Source organism: Palaemon carinicauda, chromosome 31 (assembly GCF_036898095.1).
Source record: "Palaemon carinicauda isolate YSFRI2023 chromosome 31, ASM3689809v2, whole genome shotgun sequence".
Taxonomy (NCBI): domain Eukaryota; kingdom Metazoa; phylum Arthropoda; class Malacostraca; order Decapoda; family Palaemonidae; genus Palaemon; species Palaemon carinicauda.
The window spans coordinates 33,635,219-33,656,191 of record NC_090755.1 but is presented as its reverse complement, the minus strand read 5'-3'; the positions used below and the strand labels follow the sequence as shown (position 1 = coordinate 33,656,191).

The 20,973-nt window shown below is 46.0% G+C and overlaps 1 protein-coding gene across 1 annotated transcript in view; it reads left to right on the top strand.

Annotated features, from left to right (window-relative positions):
• Window positions 1-20,973, top strand: part of LOC137624393 (probable inactive protein kinase DDB_G0270444) — a 228,653-nt gene that overhangs the window by 108,780 nt on the left and 98,900 nt on the right. Inside the window, exon 4 of the mRNA XM_068355130.1 lies at window positions 4,507-4,768. Coding sequence (XP_068211231.1) covers window positions 4,507-4,768 — 262 coding nt within the window. The remainder of the gene's footprint in view (window positions 1-4,506; window positions 4,769-20,973) is intronic.

The window sequence follows — 20,973 nt, the reverse complement described above, 5'->3', positions numbered from 1 at the left end:
AAGACTACACCTCCGTCCTCTTCAATACCATCTAGCTTTTCACTGGAAAAAGGACAAGACGCTAGAAGTGGTCTCGATCCCGGTTTCCGAAAAGATAAAGTCTTGTCTGACTTGGTGAAAGGACAATATCAACCTAAGAGAGGGTCTTCCCCTGGCTGTTCAGACTCCCAACCACGTTCTCTTCTCGGACGCATCGGACGTAGGCTGGGGTGCGACATTAGACGGTCGGGAATGCTCGGGAATATGGAACTCGAGTCAAAGGACAATGCATTTCAACTGCAAGGAGCTACTGGCAGTACGTCTGGCCTGGAAAAGCTTCAGGTCTCTCCTTCAAGGCAAAGTGGTGGAGGTGAACTCGGACAACACCACGGCTTTGGCGTACATCTCCAAGCAAGGAGGGACCTACTCTCTGACGTTGTACGAGATCGCAAGGGACCTCCTCACCTGGTCAAAAGGTCTAAACATATCACTAGTAACGAGGTTCATCCAAGGCAACTTGAATGTCATGGCAGATTGTCTCAGTCGGAAGGGACAAATGATTCCAACAGAATGGACCCTCCACAAGGATGTATGCAAGAGACTTTGGGCCACCTGGGGCCAGCCAACCATAGATCTCTTCGCAACCTCGATGACCAAGAGGCTCCCAATATTTTGCTCACCAATCCTGGACCCAGCAGCAGTTCATATAGATGCCTTTCTCCTAGATTGGTCACATCTAGATCTATATGCATTCCCTCCGTTCAAGATTGTCAACAAGGTACTGCAGAAGTTCGCCTCTCACGAAGGGACAAGGTTGACGCTAGTTGCTCCCCTCTGGCCCGCGAGAGAATGGTTCACCGAGGTACTTCGATGGCTAGTAGACGTTCCCAGAACACTTCCCCTAAGGGTGGACCTTCTACGTCAGCCACACGTAAAGAAGGTACACCAAGGCCTCCACGCTCTTCGTCTGACTACCTTCAGACTATCGAAAGACTCTCGAGAGCTAGAGGCTTTTCGAAGGAGGCAGCCAGAGCGATTGCTAGAGCAAGGAGAACATCCACCCTTAGAGTCTACCAATCGAAGTGGGAAATCTTCCGAAACTGGTGCAAGTCAGTATCCGTATCCTCGACCAGTACCTCTGTAACTCAAATAGCTGACTTCCTCTTATATCTGAGGAAAGAACGATCTCTTTCAGCTCCCACTATCAATGGTTACAGAAGCATGTTGGCATCAGTCTTCCGTCACAGAGGCTTAGATCTTTCCAACAATAAAGATCTACAGGACCTCCTTAAGTCTTTTGAGACCACGAAGGAGCGTCGTTTGGTTACACCTGGTTGGAATTTAGACGTGGTACTAAGATTCCTTATGTCAGACAGGTTCGAGCCGCTACAATCAGCCTCCCTGAAAGATCTCACCTTAAAGACTCTTTTCCTGGTATGCTTAGCCACAGCTAAAAGAGTCAGTGAGATTCATGCCTTCAGCAAGAACATCGGATTCTCATCTGAAACGGCTACATGTTCTCTACAACTTGGTTTTCTAGCCAAAAACGAGCTGCCTTCTCGACCTTGGCCAAAATCGTTCGATATTCCAAGCTTATCGTATGGTTGGAAATGAACTAGAAAGAGTCTTATGCCCTGTAAGAGCTCTTAAGTTCTATTTAAAACGAACTAAACCTTTACGAGGCCCGTCTGAAGCTTTATGGTGTTCAGTTAAGAAACCATCTTTGCCTATGTCAAAGAATGCTTTATCCTATTTTATCAGACTGTTAATACGAGAAGCTCATTCCCATCTGAATGAGGAAGACCAAGCTTTGCTGAAGGTAAGGACACACGAAGTTAGAGCTGTCGCAACTTCCGTGGCCTTTAAACAAAATAGATCTCTGCGAAGTATAATCGACGCAACCTATTGGAAAAGCAAGTCAGTGTTCGCGTCTTTTTATCTTAAGGATGTCCAGTCTCTTTACGAGAACTGCTACACTCTGGGACCATTCGTAGCAGCGAGTGCAGTAGTGGGTGAGGGCTCAACCACTACAATTCCCTAATTCCATAACCTTTTTAATCTTTCTCTTGAAATGTTTTTATTGTTGTTTTTGGGTTGTCCGGAAGGCTAAGAAGCCTTTCGCATCCTAGTTGATTTGGCGGGTGGTCAAAGTCATTTCTTGAGAAGCGCCTAGATTAGAGGTTTTGATGAGGTCTTGTTGTATGGGTTGCAACCCTTGATACTTCAGCTCCTAGGGGTCGCTCAGCATCCTAAGAGGATCGCGAGGCTCCGTAAGGAAGACGTACTTAAAAAGGCAGAGTAATTGTTCAAGTCGACTTCCTTACCAGGTACCTATTTATTTTGTTTAGTTATTTTGATAACTTCTAAAATGAAATAAAAATTCTTAGCTCATATGATGTAAACATATTTTGCTGGTCTCTACCCACCCCCCTGGGTGTGAATCAGCTATTATAATCACCGGCTAAGTTAAATATTGAAAAATGTTATTTTGATAATAAAATAAATTTTTGAATATACTTACCCGGTGATTATAAATTAAAGGACCCTCCCTTCCTCCCCAATAGAGACACAGTGGACCGAGGAGAAAATTGAGTTCTTTGTTTACAATGAGTACTGGGTATCTGAATGACAGATGGCGCTGTTGAGTACACCCCCTACCTGTGTAGCGATCGCTGGCAAATTTTTCCGTAGAGTTTTTCTGTCGAGCAACAGAGTTGCAGCTATTATAATCACCGGGTAAGTATATTCAAAAATTTATTTTATTATCAAAATAACATATTTCCTCCCGTCAGGTGAAGTCCTACTTTCCCCAGACAGAGCCTTCCTAACTAGAAACGAGGACCCACAAAACAGGTGGTCCCCTTGGAAGATTATCCCTCTTCCCCAAGATACTTCTCTGTGTCCAGTCACTACACTCCGGGCCTTTTTAGCTAGAACTGCCACCCGCTCGTCTGGCCCCTTGTTTGTCAGAGAACAAGGAGGCACTATTTCCATTCAAGGCATCAGACAACAAATCCTTTACTTTATTAAGCAAGCTAACCCGGAATCATTTCCTCATGCTCATGATATCCGGTCGGGAGCAACCTCCGTCAATTACTTTCAAAATATGGATTTTGATGACCTTAAGAAGTATACGGGTTGGAAATCCCCTATGGTATTCAAACGCCACTATTTAAAGAACTTACAGGCCCTTAAATTCACCACGGTTGCAGCTGGGAGTCTCATCTCCCCTCAATAATCTCTCCGTTCTTCCTTTTCATCCATCTCTCTTCCTTCTCCCTCCTACCTGCCACTCTCACCATGTCGCCGCTCTCCTGGGTTGTTCGTTTAGCCCTAGATTTACATTGCCATTGTTACGTTACCCTCGTTACTTACCTTTTAATTGTGTATAGCCTTACCTTTAAGTTTGTCATGTTACCATTACTATTTTAGCCATGTAAGGATTTGGTTTTTTGTGATGCTGGGTTCTCGGGGTACTTCCCTTGCATTGCCTTTATTGTTATACTATATTATTACTTTGTTCCAGTATAGCACCTTTTTGTAATCTTGTGTATTTTACATTCCTTAATATAATAACTTTTTGGTACATGATGTTTGACTTAATCCTTTTTATTTAGGGCTTGGAAGGCATTCTCTGGTACATTTTCACAGGGCGTCACAGGTCGACCCAGAAAAGGGATTTTGACAAAGGAAAAATCTATTTCTGGGGAGATACCTGTGACGCCCGGTGAAACCCCTCCCTTGTTCTTACCCCTCCCTTTCCTTTCCAAGCCATCATGTTCAATACAGAAGGATGTTGTTCAGATGGCGCTCGTGTCGGGCATCGGTGGAGTGGTTCAGGTAATGTAGCTAGTGCCTCTGTAGCGGCCCATCCCTTTTTATGAAGGAATTAGCTAAATGGAAGACAGCCTGTGAATAGTGGTTTTCACACGCCCCTGCTTTATACACGATGCCCTCAGGGTGCTCGCGCGAGGGTAGTAACCTCTAGATTCCATGCTTTTAACTTTCTCTGGTATATTTGGAAGTATTTATATCAGAAAAGTGAGTGGAAGGACCCTTTTCACCGGGCGTCACAGGTATCTCCCCAGCAATAGATTTTTCCTTTGTCAAAATCCCTTTAAGACTAATGTTTCTGTTCTTGTAGGAACAAATCACAATTTTTAAAAGTACCTGGTAATATATAGTTTTCTCAACTATACCTACGTAAGTCTTTTTAAAGAGTCACTCCCTGCCGTAACCCTAAGTGAATGTGTAAGTGGCTACTCAGTGTACTGGTTTGGGGGGGGGGGGTGCTGCCTTCCCTACTACCTGCCAGTAACTACCGACACCTCATAGTGATTTTAAACGGCCAAAGTTCCTCCCAGGCTGAAAGCATACTCCTTTTGAGTGACTTGGGTTTGTATAGTTAGAAAAAATACAAATTACTTTTAAAATTTGGTGTTTTGCACATGTAAAAGATCTACTATAATAACAGTACTAAAAGGTAATGTGAATACTGATTCATTAACGCTATTTATTTTCTCACAGGCCCAAAGTGCTGAACAAAAGTGTGATGCAGATTCAACCATGGACTCAGGATGCATCAAGAAAGAAGAACTTGATTTATCCTCTATACCAGCTTGGTCAGAGGAGGAAATCAAAGAAGCAGCATTTCATATCGTAAAAGAGGAACCAATTGAGCAACATCAGGACTTGTCTTGGACAGAAGAGGAAAAGCCAGTCTCTTCCAAATTGAATTTTCCAGAAGCGCGAGTTGTACCAGAAGGATTAGGGAATATTAAGGTTCTAAGTAAGTATGGAAACCTTTCAATTTTATTTATTTATGTACTCTGTACTTTAAAGGTACAATACAGTCAACCTTCTTCCCTGCCAAAGCACTTACTTGATTATCCACTGTTGAATTATTGATACCTTTCTGAAAACATATACGTTGAAAATTCACTCAACTGAATCTGCTAAACTGGAGGAGGCTCCTGTATGGTTATTTGTTCCAACGTGGCATACAAACCCTGGTCTTTTGATTAAGGATAGCGTTTCAGCAGGAGCTGTAATTGCTCGTTAAAATTTTGATAGCAAATGGTTATCCAGTTGGATAGCGGGTGGGCAAAGAGCCGCTGTCGTTGACTGATGTATAAGACAACGCTCCTTATATCAAACTACCTGATCTCTTTTTCTTTTCAAGAAGTGAATGATTGGTTGCAATGGAGTGGAAGCAAGATGATGATGTTTGCCAGGGGAAAGGGGGACTGTGCAACCTTATTAGGGTTTGAAACTAGCTGTTGATCTTCACTCCCTCGTACCTCTTGTGGGAGGGGGGGGGTTATTACTGTTCACAGTCATCCTTGGATCCCAAATGTAGGTCGTGGCCTCTGGTGCAGTGGAAGGCCCTGGACTACTCCTAAAAGTTTTAGACTCCAGTGCCTTTCTCTACCCCAGAATCCATATTTAACGTGTTGTCCATAAGAGGTTAAAAGCAGTTCCTGGGGTGAAATAGGAATAACAATATTTTCTGTTAACATCCTAACACATGCTTTACTACCTTTGTAGAAACTTTTCACTGCTTGCAACAACCTTCCACCAACTCCATATAACCTCATCACATTCCACATTGCTTCCCTATCAACTCTATCATACGCTTTCTCCAGATCCATAAACGCAACATACACCTCCTTACCTTTTGCTAAATATTTCTCGCATATCTGCCTAACTGTAAAAATCTGATTCATATAACACCTACCTCTTCTAAAACCACCCTGTACTTCTAAGATTGCATTCTCTGTTTTATCCTTAATCCTATTAATCATTACTCTACCATACACTTTTCCAACTACACTCAACAAACTAATACCCCTTGAATTACAACACTCATGCACATCTCCCTTACCCTTGTTTAGTGGTACAATCTCTTCCTCTTGTAATCTCTCTCTCTCATTCTCATCTCCCATCACCGGCACCTCAACACCTGCAACAGCAATTGTATCTGCCTCCCTATTATCCTCAACATTCAGTAAACTTTCAAAATACTCCGCCCACCTTTTCCTTGCCTCCTCTCCTTTTAACAACCTTCCATTTCCATATTTCACTGCCTCTTCAATTCTTGAACCAGCCTTCCTTACTCTTCACTTCTTTTCCAAACTTCTTATTCTCTTCACATGAATCACCCAATCCCTGACCTCACCTCAGGTCAGCTGCCCTCCTTGCCTCACTTACCTTGCGCTTTACTTTCACACTTTTCTCTCTATATCTTTCATACTTCTCTACACTATTACTCTGCAGCCATTCTTCAAAAGCCCTCTTTTTCTCTTCCACTTTTACCTTCACTTCTTCATTCCACCATTCACTGCCCTTCCCCATGCTGCCTCCAACAAACTTCTTGCCGCACACATCACTTTCAATCCCAACAAAATTTTCTTTTACTAACTTCAACTCCTCTAAATTACCAGTTTCTCTTACTTTCACTTTGTCATATGTCGTGTTCAACTTTTCTTGATATTTACTTTTTAAATCCTGTTTATTAGCTCTTCAATCTTCACTAGCTCCCTTTTACATCCACCTACTCTATTCCCCCACTCTTTTGCTACAACTAATTTTCCTTCCACTGAAAAATTATCAGACATACCATTACCCATACCCCTAAATACGTGCACGTTTTTCAGTCTTCCAAACATTCTTTTAGTTATCAACACAATCCATTAACACCCTTCCTGCCACTCTTACCCATGTATACTTGTTTTTATCTTTCTTTTTGAAAAATCTAGAACTTATCACCATCTCTTGCTCAACACACATATCTACCAGTCTCTCACCACACTCATTTTCACCTGGTACGCCATACTTCCCAATGACACCTTCTACCTCTCCAGCACCCACTCTAGCATTTAAGTCACCCATGACAACTACATAATTCCTCCTACCCAGGGCTTCTACACACCTAGTTAATTCATTCCGGAACTCATTCCGCTCTTCTTCACTTTTCTCACAACTTGGTCCATATGCACTGACAAAAGTCTAACATTCCCTACCCAACCTAACCCTTACCCACATTAACCTAGATGATATCTCCTTCCATTCCACTACTTTACCTGTCATCCATTCACTCAGCAATATAGGCACACCTCTTGCTCTTCCCCTTTCAATCCCAGGCACTACCAGACATTTCACCAAACATCACTTCACCTTTCCCTTCTATCTTAGTCTCACACAAAGCCAATATATTCATCCTTGTATTCCTAAACATACTTCCAATCTCACATCTTTTTCTCTTTATCGTACTACATCCACGCACATTCAAACACCCCAAAACTAGAGTGCGGGGAGCAGTCACTCTCCCCCCAGCTCCACCTCTTTGATATGTCACAGGATTATAATACAGGAGAGGGGGTTCCCAGCCCCCACGTCCCGTCCCTTTTAGTCGCCTCTTATGACACGCAGGGATACGTTGGCGCTATTCTAATTGTTTTTATGCCTCCGCAGCCGAAAGTAATACCCGTAATAAATAGCTAAGGTTTGTATAGTTAGGAAAAATGCAAATTATCTACGAATCTGTCCTGTTTATTGTATTATCAAATACAGAACAATTATTGCTGGTGATCCTGGGATTTCAATCTAATGAGCTGGAGAAAAACGGATTTTGAGTGAAGCGAAAAAACTATTTTTGGGTGAGATGGCCATGTCGTCCTGATGGAGGTTCCTATAAGTAGCTTCCTAAGGGATATATGTACTACAGTGATATTCCCAGAGAATTTTACCTTTAGGTCTCCAGAATTCTAACTCCTGGCGCGAATATCCTTAAATTTCTCTCAAGGATATCGCATATCAGAGGACGTATTCTTTACATGCCACATAGCAATCTGCACCCCTAATAGCGTTTACGCATCGAGGGGGAAAGTGGCAGAATTAGGAGGGGAGCCGCATCAAGTTTACCCTAGTTCTCATACTACTATTGAGTATCACAACAGCGCCATATCCAAGATGGCGGACATTCCTTGTAGCATTGAACATGGTGCTAAAGATACAGTACTTCGGGAGGGATACTGTGAAGATCTTTTCTTTTAGAAAAGAAGGGTGGGTCCATCAGGACGACATGGCCATCTCACCCAAAAATAGATTTTTCGCTTCGGTCAAAATCCGTTATTTGGGCTCAAGCCATGTCGTCCTGATGGAAGCGTACCAGAGCATTAATGTATCTGTATTTTCATCAGTGCCTTAACCTTGGGACAACATTTCTATGATCATTTGGACCATTTGAGACAAATGACGTTACTGTTATCCGTCATCATCACTAAACATAAACGATGTTAGTGCTTTCTGCCCTCTACAGGGAAGAGTCATTCTAGACAGTAGAAAAGGGGCCTCAAGGTTAGCATGTATTCTATGAAAAACACAAGTATACATAAGTATATAGGAACGGTACCAGCAGAAGTCTGCACAAGGATACCCAAGATAGTGTTGGAAAATTAGACTACTGTATGATATATACTGTAGCTTTCTGTTTGCAGTATGATCTATATTGCAAACATGCTGGCTATTGTATAGTCATATACTTTAGTTCTAGCCGGCATATTGCCGGCAAGGTTAGCACCAGGGACAGTTCAGTCAACATAATGTCTGCTGTGATGGTGGCCGGCAGCTCGCCTGTCGCTGGATGTTGGCAGCTTACCGGCTGCCGGCCTACTAGGTGGTAGGAAGAATAAAAGACATATATTTGTATATCCCACCCAGCTTGTTTGCTGTGACCTTACAATATTAAATCATAGTTTGTTCCAACACGAATACTTACCTCGAACTACTTTCTATAAGAGTCACTGGTGATCTCCTCTCCATCGACCAGAGTTTTGAGTATGTTACCCCCCCACTCCGCGCTCTAAGTAGCTTTACCCCCAGCATCAAGGAATGTGCCCCGAGGGTAGGATCAAGGTAGGTCGCTTGCTTGGCTGGGTCACCTTCCTCATTAAGTTCTCTGGTCGCGAGGCGTTCACACCCTCGCTCTCGTATCTCTGTCGATCCTTTGTGTGCGTTCTAGTGTCCCACGTGTTCCCAGCGTGGCAACTTGCGTTTTCCAGTGTGCTTTTCCCAAGTGTTCCTGTGCGTTCACCTTTCAACCGTGTGCTTACCCAGTGTTTTCATTGATTCCCTTAGTGCTTGTGTCGTGCGTTGTGTGCATTATGGAGCAAATTCGCCGTTGTCCTGGGCCTAGAGCCGGGAAATCGTGTGGAGCGTTCCTCTCCAAGCCCGAAGTGGATCCTCACTCCCTTTGTTCCTCCTGTAGGGGAAAAGTTTGCTCGTCAGCAGACACATGCCCCGAGTGTGTAGACTGGAGCGATATTCAGTGGGTATGCTACGGTACCAAAAAGAGGAAATCAGCGAAACGTTCCCCCAGGAAAATTAGTGTTTCCTCGCCGATACCGTCACCCAGTGAGCGGTCCGACGGGGCCTCGGTTTCGCCATCCTCTACACAGAGTAGGGGACGAGGTAAGTCTAGTGTTGTGGATGAGCAAGGCGTCCTTTCCCAGGAGCCCAGTGTTAGTGCAGTGCCAATGGCAGGCCCCTCTAGGGCTAGTGAAGGACCCAGTAGTGCGTCCGGAGAGTCGGCCCTTGTGCTCGGGGGGCATGCTTCCTCCGATGACCCCTTGTGGGGTAGTAACGCGGTCTCGGTGTCACCGCCGCCCTCGTGGGCCTGTGCTTCTGGTTCGTCGTTAGGGAGAGACAACCAGAGGAAAGTTCGACCTTCGGGTAACGATGCCTTCGGGTGGAGGCTCCCGAAGACGCCGGTAGGGCACCCCTGAGGATGGATGTGACCCTGGATCCCTGGCTCCCGGGCATGGAACGGTTTGAGTCGTTCCCAACCCTCCCCACGGAAGTCCCCGATGACTTCCTCCAGCCCTCGACCTCTGGCATTCAACGCCCGAAGAAGTCCCCCGCAGTCCCCGCTACCAGCCGACACGCGGTGAACACAGTGTCGTTGGGCTCATCAGACGTCTATTCCTCGTCAGAGGAAGAGGTCAGGGTGAAACACTGCCGTCGGAGGGAGCGGTCCAGGAGCGAGCGTTCCCGCTTGAGGTCGCGCTCTCAGTATAGCAGAAAGCGCTCCCGCTCCCCGAGCCGTAAGTATAGGAGAAGTGTATCTCCCGGTGGCGCCTGGATCTACGTATCTTCGCGGGAATCGAAGGTGCTTCGTTCCCCAGACCGCCAGTCCAGTGAGCGGTCCCCAAGGCTGCCGCCCTCCAAGCACAGCCTTGACCCTCGCGACCTGGCTCGCAGGAAAGACCTCTCGAGAAAGCATAAGTCCTCGAGGCCTCCGGTTCACCCCGCCCAGCGGGGGGAAACGCGCTTCTTGTCAGGCAGCCTGGCCGAACCAGCCCAGCTGGTGCGGCCTTCGGGTCGGAAGGAACGGTTTCCGCTGTCGGGTCAGCCCACGGGAACCGCGCCCTCAGCACCTAGAGCCTTAGGGCGTACGAGAGTCCCCGCTGAACCAGCGATGCCTGCATTATCCCGAGCCCCTGGTGCGGACTTACCCGCAGATGAGGTCCAGTACCTCGGCAGGACGGCGCCCCTGGCCCCAAGGGCTAGGCGTCCAGTCGGCGTGCCCGGTAAACCGGCTCCCCTGCCCCAGGCCGAGACCTCGGCTGACGGAGGGGAGGGCTCCCCGACAGAGGACTCCGCCTACAGGAGAGTGGTTAGCCTGATCAGAAGGCACCACGAAATAGCAGAACCTGCAGCTACGGATGGAGATTCCTGGAGGTCAAGCCTGCTGAGAATCATGCAAACTCCCTCCCAACCTAAGTCATCCCTAGCACTCCCTCTGGCCCGAGATCTAGTTCAAGGGCAAGAGTACATTGACAAAGTAGTGGCCAGCAATGCCGAGGCTCCCAAGACCCAGAGTGCCTCGAAATTGCTCCAGGGCCTCAAAACCCAAGGGAAGGTCTATGTGCCCGCAGGACGTCGCCCAGGTCCTTGTAAAGTGGAGACAGCCGTGGACATTCTGAGTCAAGGCGTCTCAGACGATAGAGCCTCTTCGGCCCCAGTCTGTTTCTCGCCAGCAGAGGCCTCCATGATGGAGGAAATGTCGCGAGACTTAGTTAACGTCTCCTCTTGGCTGGACTGGTGGGCTTCCACGTTGGTGGGTGTTCAAGCCTCCTTTGACCCCGAGGACCCTGATCAGCAAGGCCTAATGAGGGACCTCATTACCTCCGGGGGTAAAACCCTCAAGTTCCTGACCTATCAGTCTCTCGCCCTTACAGCCAACTGGGTTCTCCGTAAGCGAGACACTGTTCTAACGAAAGTGTCTCGGAAGGTACCAGACAGGGAGGCGCGAGCCATTCACAGCCTGCCCCTGTGGGGAGAGTCTCTGTTTCCTCTGAAAGAGCTAGAGACCATAATGGAAAAGGTCTCGAAAAAGAAGGAGGCCAACGTCACCAGACCGGCAACTTCTAGGAGACCGCCCTACAAGAGGTCCGTCTCGGATAGCGCCGCGACGCCCCAAGCCTCTTCCAGCGCTACGAGGAGAGAGGCCCCCTCTTCCTCCTGGTCCTCAACGCCGCAACCCTCCCGCAGGGGAGCTGCAGCGCCCTCAAGCTCCTTCAGGTCGGGTTACTCCGCTTCTAGGAGAGGCAGATCAAGCCGCCCCTCTAGAGGAAGATAGAGTGGGAGGCCCCCTATCCCCGCCCAAGCCTCGGGTTGGGGGATGCCTCAGACAACATTGGCAAGCATGGAAGGCTCAAGGGTCAGAGCCTTGGACAGTGTCTGTCCTAAAGGAGGGCTACAGACTCCCGTTCCTGACGAATCCACCCCCTCTTATTCCGGCCAACCGGACGGAATGGCTAGCTCCCAAAGATCCGTTAAAGAGGACCGCCCTTCAAGAGGAGGTATCCTCCATGTTAGAAAAGGGCGCCATGGAAGAAGTTCCTCTCCCAGGGCCAGGTTTCTACAGTCGCCTGTTCCTGGTGGAGAAAGCGACGGGGGGTTGGAGACCGGTTATAGATCTGTCAGCTCTCAACAAGTTCGTTAAGAAGACGGACTTCAAGATGGACACTCCAAAGTCAGTCCTGCTGTCCTTGAGGGAGAAAGATTTTATGATGACCGTCGACCTCAAGGACGCATACTGTACTTCCAAATTCCGATCCACCCCTCGAGTCGGAAGTTCCTCCGGGTGAAATGGGGTTCCCAGATCCTGCAATTCAGAACTCTTTGCTTCGGTCTGTCAACAGCGCCCCAGGTGTTCACGAGAGTCTTCACGACTGTCTCAGTGTGGGCTCACGAACGAGGCATCCGCCTTATCAGATACCTGGACGACTGGTTGCTCCTTTCCGCCTCAAAGGCCCTCTTGGAGGAACAAGGGAGAAGTCTCCTCCAGTTTTGCAGAGATCTGGGGATTGTGATCAACCCGAAGAAGTCAAATCTATCCCCGTCCACCAGAATGAACTACTTGGGGATGACATTGGACACCATTCAGGGAAAAGTTTTCCCTTCGGAGGACAGGATAAGGAACCTCAGGCACATCATTCAGCCGTTCCTGTCAGAACAACCCAGGAGAGCGAAAGACTGGCAGAGGCTGATAGGCCACCTGGTCTCATTGGAGAAACTAGTTCCCCAAGGGAGGATAAAGCTCAGATCCATCCAATGGAATCTCAAGAACCTCTGGTGCCAGACGGACTCACAACAAGTGCTAATTCCAGTCCTTCCAGACACGAGACCCTCCCTGGAATAGTGGCACTGCCAGTCGAACTCCCTCAAGGGGATGCCCTTCAGGACCAGCCCTCCAGAATTACTTCTGTTCACAGACGCCTCCAACCAAGGATGGGGAGCCCATCTCCTCGACGGAACTGCACGAGGTACCTGGTTGGAAGGGGAAAAGCAACTCCTCATCAATATCCTGGAGTTGAAAGCAGTCCAGAAGGCGTGCTTACACTTTGCAAGTCTGCTAAAGGGAAACACCATGGCGTTGATGTGCGACAACGCCACGGTAGTAGCATACATAAAGAAGCAGGGAGGCTTGAAATCGAGGGAGTTGTGCGATCTCACCATAAAGATTCTAAATTGGGCAGAAGAAAATCACGTGGGGTTGTTAGCAAGGTTTATTCCCGGGAAGAAAAATCGTTCTGGCCGACGGCCTCAGCAGAATGAGCCAGATAGTAGGGACAGAATGGTCCCTTCTCCCAGAAGTAGCCAGGCTCATCATTCAGCGTTGGGGTTCCCCGGTGATGGACCTCTTTGCAACAAAACTCAACGCCCAACTCCCAGTCTATTGCTCCCCTGTACCAGACCCGAAAGCAGCCTTAGAAGACGCCTTTCAGCACAAGTGGGACAATCTGGATGTGTACGCTTTTCCCCCTTTCACGTTGATAAGACAGGTGCTCAACAGAGTAAGGACCGCCCGAAACCTAAAGATGACTTTGGTAGCGCCCTGGTGGCCGGAGAGAGAGTGGTTCGCAGACCAAAAGACCTAACGAGTCAACCGCCGTGGCCTCTACCCGCCAGGTCAGACCTTCTGCACCAGCCTCACTTTCTCAAGCTCCACGACAACCCACTCTCCCTTCGTCTTCACGCCTGGACACTATCCAGTGGCTCCTGAAGAAGGAAGGTTATTCTCCCTCCACGGCTAAGAGAATGTGTCTATACCTGAGAAAGTCGTCAGCCGCGGTATACCAGGCAAAATGGGCCTCCTTCACGAAGTGGTGCTCTGAGAGGCACATTAGACCTCTTAAGGCCTCTGTCCCAGACATAGCAGATTTTCTGGTGTTTCTTAGGGACAAAGTAGGAATGTCAATTCCAGCCATAAAAGGGGTTCGAGCCGCCTTAGGCCAAGTTTTCCTCCTGAAGGGCATCGACCTGGGGGCCTCGAGACACATAGCGATGCTTGTCAAAAGCTTCGAGCAGTCTTGCCCCCCTCAGGCGAGGAGGGTGCCCCAATGGGACTTAGCCAAGGTCCTGAAGATGCTGTGTCGTCCCCCCTTTGAACCCTTGAAGGATATCGTAGACAAAGATCTCACCCTCAATGCCGTCTTCTTGCTGGCCTTGGCGTCTGCTAAGAGGGTGGGAGAGATCCATGGACTGTCATACGACGTCTCTCATTCAAAGGGGTGGAAAGAAGTATCCTTCAAGTTCGTGCCTTCTTTTGTGGCCAAGACTCAGAACCCAGCAGGCTGGGACCCGATGTTTGAGGGTTTCTCAATTCCTGCCATCCCTAAGACAGGCAATGCAGAAGACTTAAGATTGTGCCCAGTGCGAACAATTAGGAAATACCTGGAAAGGACAGCGCATCTCCGACTAGGCATCAAGAGCCTCTTCGTTTCCACAGGTATTACAGTGAACCCTCGCTACTTCGCGGTTCGACCATCGCGGATTCACCACTTCGCGGATTTTTTTCATAACCCATGTATATACATATATCGCGGATTTTCCGGAAATATCGAAAATACCGCGATGTGACCGATGGTGCGAGATTGGAGAAAGTAAGGAAAATTGAATCATGATTGATTTTCAATATAAATGAAACTTTGAGGAGCAACAAAGATATCATTTGTTAGAGAGATAGAGAGAGGTAAGGAATGGGAGGTAGTGAAAAGTAGCCCACAGAGAGAGAGAGAAGTAGAGGTAGAGAGAAGTAGAGGTAGAGAGAGAGTAGAGAGAGAGAGAGGTAGAGAGAGAGAGGTAGAGAGAGAGAGAGGTAGAGAGAGAGGTAGAGAGAGAGAGAGAGAGAGAGAGAGAGAGAGAGAGAGAGAGAGAGAGAGAGGTTTAAATGTACAGTAATAAACAAAAAAATTTGATAGGTTATAACACATTGGTGCTTATGTAATATCAACTGTATACTGTAGACGGTTTGAATAAGTTAAGAAATGGTATAAATGATACTTTGTTAGTGTATTCGTACACACTCAAGAGCGGCAGCTAGATGACAGCTGATCTAATCACAGCCAAAAGTAAAAAAAAAAAAGAAGTCAACAATACTCGATTTTTAAAACACCCGAAATTTAAAAACAAAAGTACACGCTTTCTTAATGTGCAATTGACTATTTAAAGAGTGGTAATTTTCTAGAATAAAATGATATTTCCCAAAAAATAGTGGTTTGCCGATGAAATCGGATGCCGTATTTTTAGCTATGGTTGAAATGGATGTAGACTCGGCCTAATTTTTTCGTTTCGTATTTAATTGACACTAAGAAAACTAATTTTAGTTTCTTCATCTAAATGTAAGTATTGTATAACGCGGAGAGAGAGAGAGAGAGAGAGAGAGAGAGAGAGAGAGAGAGAGAGAGAGAATGAATCAGCTGTTGTAATCAAATGGCGTGTTTTTGTTTCGTGAGAATTTCATCGCCACGACTTTAACAACAACATATTGTACTGAACTTTACAGTATTATACAGACTACTGTACTGTAATATGATAAAGTAAAATATTTGTAATCTATTTTATATGAAATGGGGCTATTGTTTTTTGTTTAAAATTTACATTCACGTATGTAAAACAACCTCTCTCTCTCTCTCTCTCTCTCTCTCTCTCTCTCTCTCTCTCTCTCTCGTAGATTGTTTTCCTGCTTTGCTACGTATGTATGATTTTATATAGATACGGTAAATAATATTTGTAATAACATATTTTATAAATGCTTTTACTGTAATATCATTATTTATCACTTTCATCATGCGCATTAAATTCCTTAGTTTGTTTACTGAGCGTCCTTTATGACGCCGTCGTTTCAGGCGGCGTCATAAAGAAAAACATTTCGTTTGGAAGTCCTAAGAAAAATTAAGTAAAACATTAGTAATAACCAAATCAACATACTGTACTGAATAATCAATATAATCGATGCAAAAACTAACCTAAACACAGATGTGTAAATGCGTTTGTTTCTTCATTATAATCAGAGATAAACGTAAACAAAATATTGGTTGCCATTTTTTATCGTGCTTTTTGGCGTGTTTAGGAAACACATGATATAAAGTCGCCTTTAATATTTGTGCCTGTTTTAGTTTAGGGTACGTTAGTACATGCATTAAGTGTTCTGTACATTAAAGGGTAGTTTGTTAACAGTACTACGTACAAGGGAAGGTTTTAAAAGTCTAAATATAAATGTTAAATAAATAGGTAAATATGGTGTCACTACTTCGCGGATTTTCACCTATCGCGGCCGGGTCTGGAACCTATCTACCGCGATAAACGAGGGTTTACTGTAATAAGAAACAAGTTTCCAAAAACACCATCTCCTTCTGGTTGAGACAAGTTATCGCCAGAACCTACAAGGAAGATGGCATGGCAGTGCCAGGCACTCCCCGGCCTCATGACATCAGGGGCCTGAGCACCTCCTTAGCCTTTGAGAAAAACATGGCAGTGGGGCAGATCCTGCGAGCAGGTACTTGGTCGAACCAGTCAACCTTTACTGCCCACTACCTGAAGGACTACTCAAGAAAATCCTTGGACAGGTTCTCCATTGGAACAGTCATCTCCGCTCTCCAAGCGGTGTAACGGTAAAACCCCAGGCGCATTCAAGACTAGCGACCGGTAGGCACAAGTGCGGTTTCCTACCTCCTACCCAGTTGCTTACTTGCCTCTTCGGGGAGTACCGTCTGTTCCCAGAAAATAACACATTCTTCACGGCTACGCTTCGAGAAGGAACGTCAAAAGAAGTTTTTCAAAGGGTGAGTACTTAGACACTAACGTGAATTTTTTGTGTAGTTACCCTCGCTTCCGCTCTCTAGTAGGTCCCGTTATCCATAGGCCTCTTGGCCTCCACGGCCGGGTCAGGGGGTCAGAATAGCACTCCCTCCTCCTAAAGTGTAAGTCTCCTATAGAAAGTAGTTCGAGTTAAGTATTTATGTTGGAACAAATCAAAAATTTTAAGTAATTTTTATTTTTCCTAACATACTTACTGAGAACTACTTTCGGGTAATGGCCCTCCCTTCCTTCCCCGAGTGCCTCTCTTCCCTTGCTAGCATTGTGCTAATTCAATAGAACTTAATGAGGAAGGTGACCCAGCCAAGCAAGCGACCTACCTTGATCCTACCCTCGGGGCACATTCCTTGATGCCAGGGGTAAGGCTACTTAGAGCGCGGAGTGGGGGGGGGTAACATACTCAAAACTGGTCGATGGAGAGATCACCAGTGACTCCTATAGAAAGTAGTTCTCGGTAAATATGTTAGGAAAAATAAAAATTACTTAAAATTTTTGATGTTTCCTGATCAGGGAAACTCAAGGATAAGGGTTCTACCCTTTTAGGGTTAGAAGTGTAATACCAGCAGCCCTTTAAAATATTTAATTTTTAAATATTTAACTTAGCCGGTGAATATATAATAGCTGACGCTCCGGCGGCTCGACAGAAAAACACAAAAACTCGCGAGCGATCGCTATGAAGGTTGCGGGTGTGCCCACCAGCGCCAACTATCGGCCAGATACCGCATATACATGTAAACAGCTCCAATTCTTCTCTGTCGGTCTGATCGACAAGACGTACCATTACTCGCTGTTAACCTGGAGTTTTTCAACAGTCTTGGTGAAGTACTTCCTTTTGGTTTGAGCTTTCGCAGTGCAGGTGTTTTATCTTCAACTTGAATCTTGAACTCTTTTTTGGATAGATTTAATTGTTGATGACTTTGGATTGTTTTTTGGACTTTCTTTGACTTTCAAAATGGCCGACCCTTCCCTTAGTACGGAAGTGTGTTTTAGGCTTTTAGCAATTATCTTATCACGTTATAAAAGGTGTTAATTATAGATTTTCCTCTATATATTTTATATCTCACCCGCCTTTATTAGGCCTCTTCGATTAGCTTTCCATTTATAATAAACATCAAGATAAATTTTAATGATTTGTTTATATGCGGCCGTACCTATTCCTCCCCTAATCCGAGAGTAGGCGGTCCTAACTTGGAAACCGAAGTTAAACAACGTTGAGCCCTTTCAATCGTTAATAACTCTTACAGAGCAAATGATTTAAAACTTATTAAATGAATATTTTTTAGTAGATATTTTATGAAAGATTTTCTTTGAATAGTCTTCGTGCTGTTTCAAAGATGAATTAACGTTTGGTTTATTTATGCTACGCAGTTTGCGCTCTATCGTTACGATAGAGAAAGAGAGAATCACGGTTTCACTTTGCAGAAAGAGTAAATCGATTCTGACGTTTTGTTCATTCTTCTTTCAAACTGAAATGTTTTAAATACTAATTTAAAGGAACTTGTTAATTTTCAATTTCTTAGTCCTTTCAGTTTTTTCCTTTGGTCAAATAACATGTTTATTGACGAAGGGTAAGTGTGCTTTTCTCTTCTGTGTGAAATCAAGAGAGATAGAGAGAGAGAGAGAGACGGAGAGGGAGAGAGGAAGAGAGAACGTTCCGATCTTTATTCTCGTCCCAAGCGAGTAACGTTGTTCTCGAGTGAGTTTTTTACTCTCGTCCCAAGTCTCTGTACGGGGAGAAAGGATAAAACGTTTTTAGTTTTTATTCTCGTCCCAAGGCACTGTACGGTGAGAGATTGAAAACGTAGTTTTTAATTAACTAGTGTTTAGTCTCCTCCCCAGTCAATGATCCTTTTAACTTTATATATTTCCGTTTTATTCGATATATATGTTTACTGTTTTTCTTTTTTTTTTTTTTTTTTATTAATGTGCTTACATTATACGACTTATTCCGCAATTATAACCTTTTGAGGTAGGGGAGAATTGCGTGCTTCAGGTAGAAATCAGTTTTTATTCATGCCTAATGTGAAATTATTAAAAAATTCGATTTCAGTGAAGTAAGTGCAAAAACAGAAAATTGTAGTGATAAAGTGATAATTGCGCAAAGTGTTATCAGTGTTGCGACAGAGGGTTCGTCTGTTCGTGCTTGTCGTTCGCCTAGTCCGAGACCTCTTGCAAGCTCCCATGCCCCAGGGAGAAGTAATGTCGTAGGACTTATGGGTTCGAGAGGCTTTAACCAACGAACAGACGTTCCCTCTATGGTTTCAGGCGTGTCTCGTCAAGACCGCCCCTACCATAAGACGAGCGAGACGGTTTTCTCCTCGTCATCCGAAGGCTTATCGCGTAAGAAACCGTGGAGCAAGGTTTCGAGACCCTTAAAGCGAAAGTCAGTCCCTTCAGGACAGGTCCAGCGTTCTGGTTGTAGCCATTGGGACAGCTCTGACCCTGTGCAGTCATTGGAAGACTGCTCGACGCCTAAACAGAAGCGTAACACAGGCTCCGAGAGTCTTAGTGTAGGCAAGGTTTTGCAGTCACAGACGTTACCCTCGTCTCTTACCGCACCCATTCCCGTTGATCCTAAATGGGTTGTACTGCAAGACATGCAGAATAAGCTTGCCTCTCTTATGGAGGACTATTCTGCTGAGCAGGTTCACGATGATCCTCGCCGCTTAGCTGATCAAGATCCTGGCCGTCAGCCGCCCAAATGTGCCTTTGCTCGTCCTGTTGACGTTGACGTTACAAAGTCACGTCAATCACGTTTTTTAGAGCCTCACTCGATGCAGTCCCGTGTTGACTCTCAGCCGCTTGTGGACGTTCAGCCGCTGCCGCTTGCTCTTGTTGACGTTCAGGACGTTCGCCAACCAGCGAAGTTGACTTGTTTTGACGTTGAGCGTCAAGCACTGCAGTCAAGAGTTGTTTTGACTGCTCAGTCTAGGCAGTCAAGGCAGTCTCGAGTTGACGTCGAGCGTCCTCCCGCACCTGTTGTTGTTGCTGATCAGTCCTTTAAGCAGTTACATGACGTATCGTCCTTGACTGCTACTGATGCTCCTTTGCGTGTGGACTCTGCTTGTCAAGCATTGCCACCACAGCAGGTCTCTCCCTTGCTTGAGACTCGGCAATTGTCGGACGAGGTTCCTTCAGATGAGGAAGTTGCTGATCCCCCTCCTACTGATATTCCCTTGTGGACTCTGTCAGACGGAGAGGAGCCTAAAGCTGCTCAGCCCTCTATGGACTTTAAATAAATCATGCTGATTTTTAAGGATCTTTGTCCGGATAATTTTGTAACTGCTGCTCCTCGTTCGCCTAAACGTCAGAGTTTACACTAGGCCTAGCTACTTCGAAGCCGTTGTTTTCTAAGCTAGTGCTCTCTCGCTCTTCTAAGAGAGCTTTACGTTTGCTAGGCGACTGGTTGATCACCAGGAGGAGTTTGGGGGAGACAGCCTTTGCTTTCCCTCCCTTTTAAACTGGCTTATAGAGCGAGCGTCTGGTATGACACGGGAGAAGTTCTCGGCTTGGGAGTTCCTGCCTCTGCCCAGATAGACTTCTCAAACCTCATAGACTCTCCCTGGCGCCTGGCCATGAGACGCTCCAAGATTTTATGGTCGGCTTCAGAGCTAGACCATCTCCTGTTAGGAGTTTTTTCGAGCGTTTGAAGTTTTGCTGTACAATTATGTCATGCATAAACAAGGCTATCAGGGATGGCTCCAATAATCTGACAGCCACGTTCTCTGCAGGAACAAGACTATCAGGGATGGCTCCAATGATCTGGCAGCCACGTTCACTGCAGGAGTACGTAAGAGGCAAGTGCTCTCGACCTTCAGGATGCATACTTCCACATTCCTATACACCCGGATTCCCAACCGTTTCTGAGGTTTGTTTACAGGAATGTGGTGTACCAGTTTTGAGCCCTGTGCTTTGGCCTCAGTCCTGCTCCTCTCGTGTTTACGAGGCTCATGAGGAATGTGGCAAAATTCCTCCATCTATCGGGAATCTGAGCATCCCTGTACTTGGACGACTGGCTTCTCAGAGCATCGTCCAGTCATCGCTGTCTGCAGGATCTACATTGGACGTTGGGTCTGGCCAAAGAGTAGGGACTTTTGGTCAACCTAGAAAAGTCCCAACTGATCCCATCCCAGACTATTCTATATTTGGGGATGGAGATTTGCAGTCCAGTTTTTCGGGCTTTTCCGTCTGCCACCCGAATAGAACAAGCCCTGCTCAAAGTCCAACTAATGCTGAAAAGAGAACGTTGTTCAGTCAGGAGTGGATGAGTCTCGTAGGGACTCTCTCATCCCTGGAGCAGTTTGTCTCGCTAGGGAGACTACACCTTCG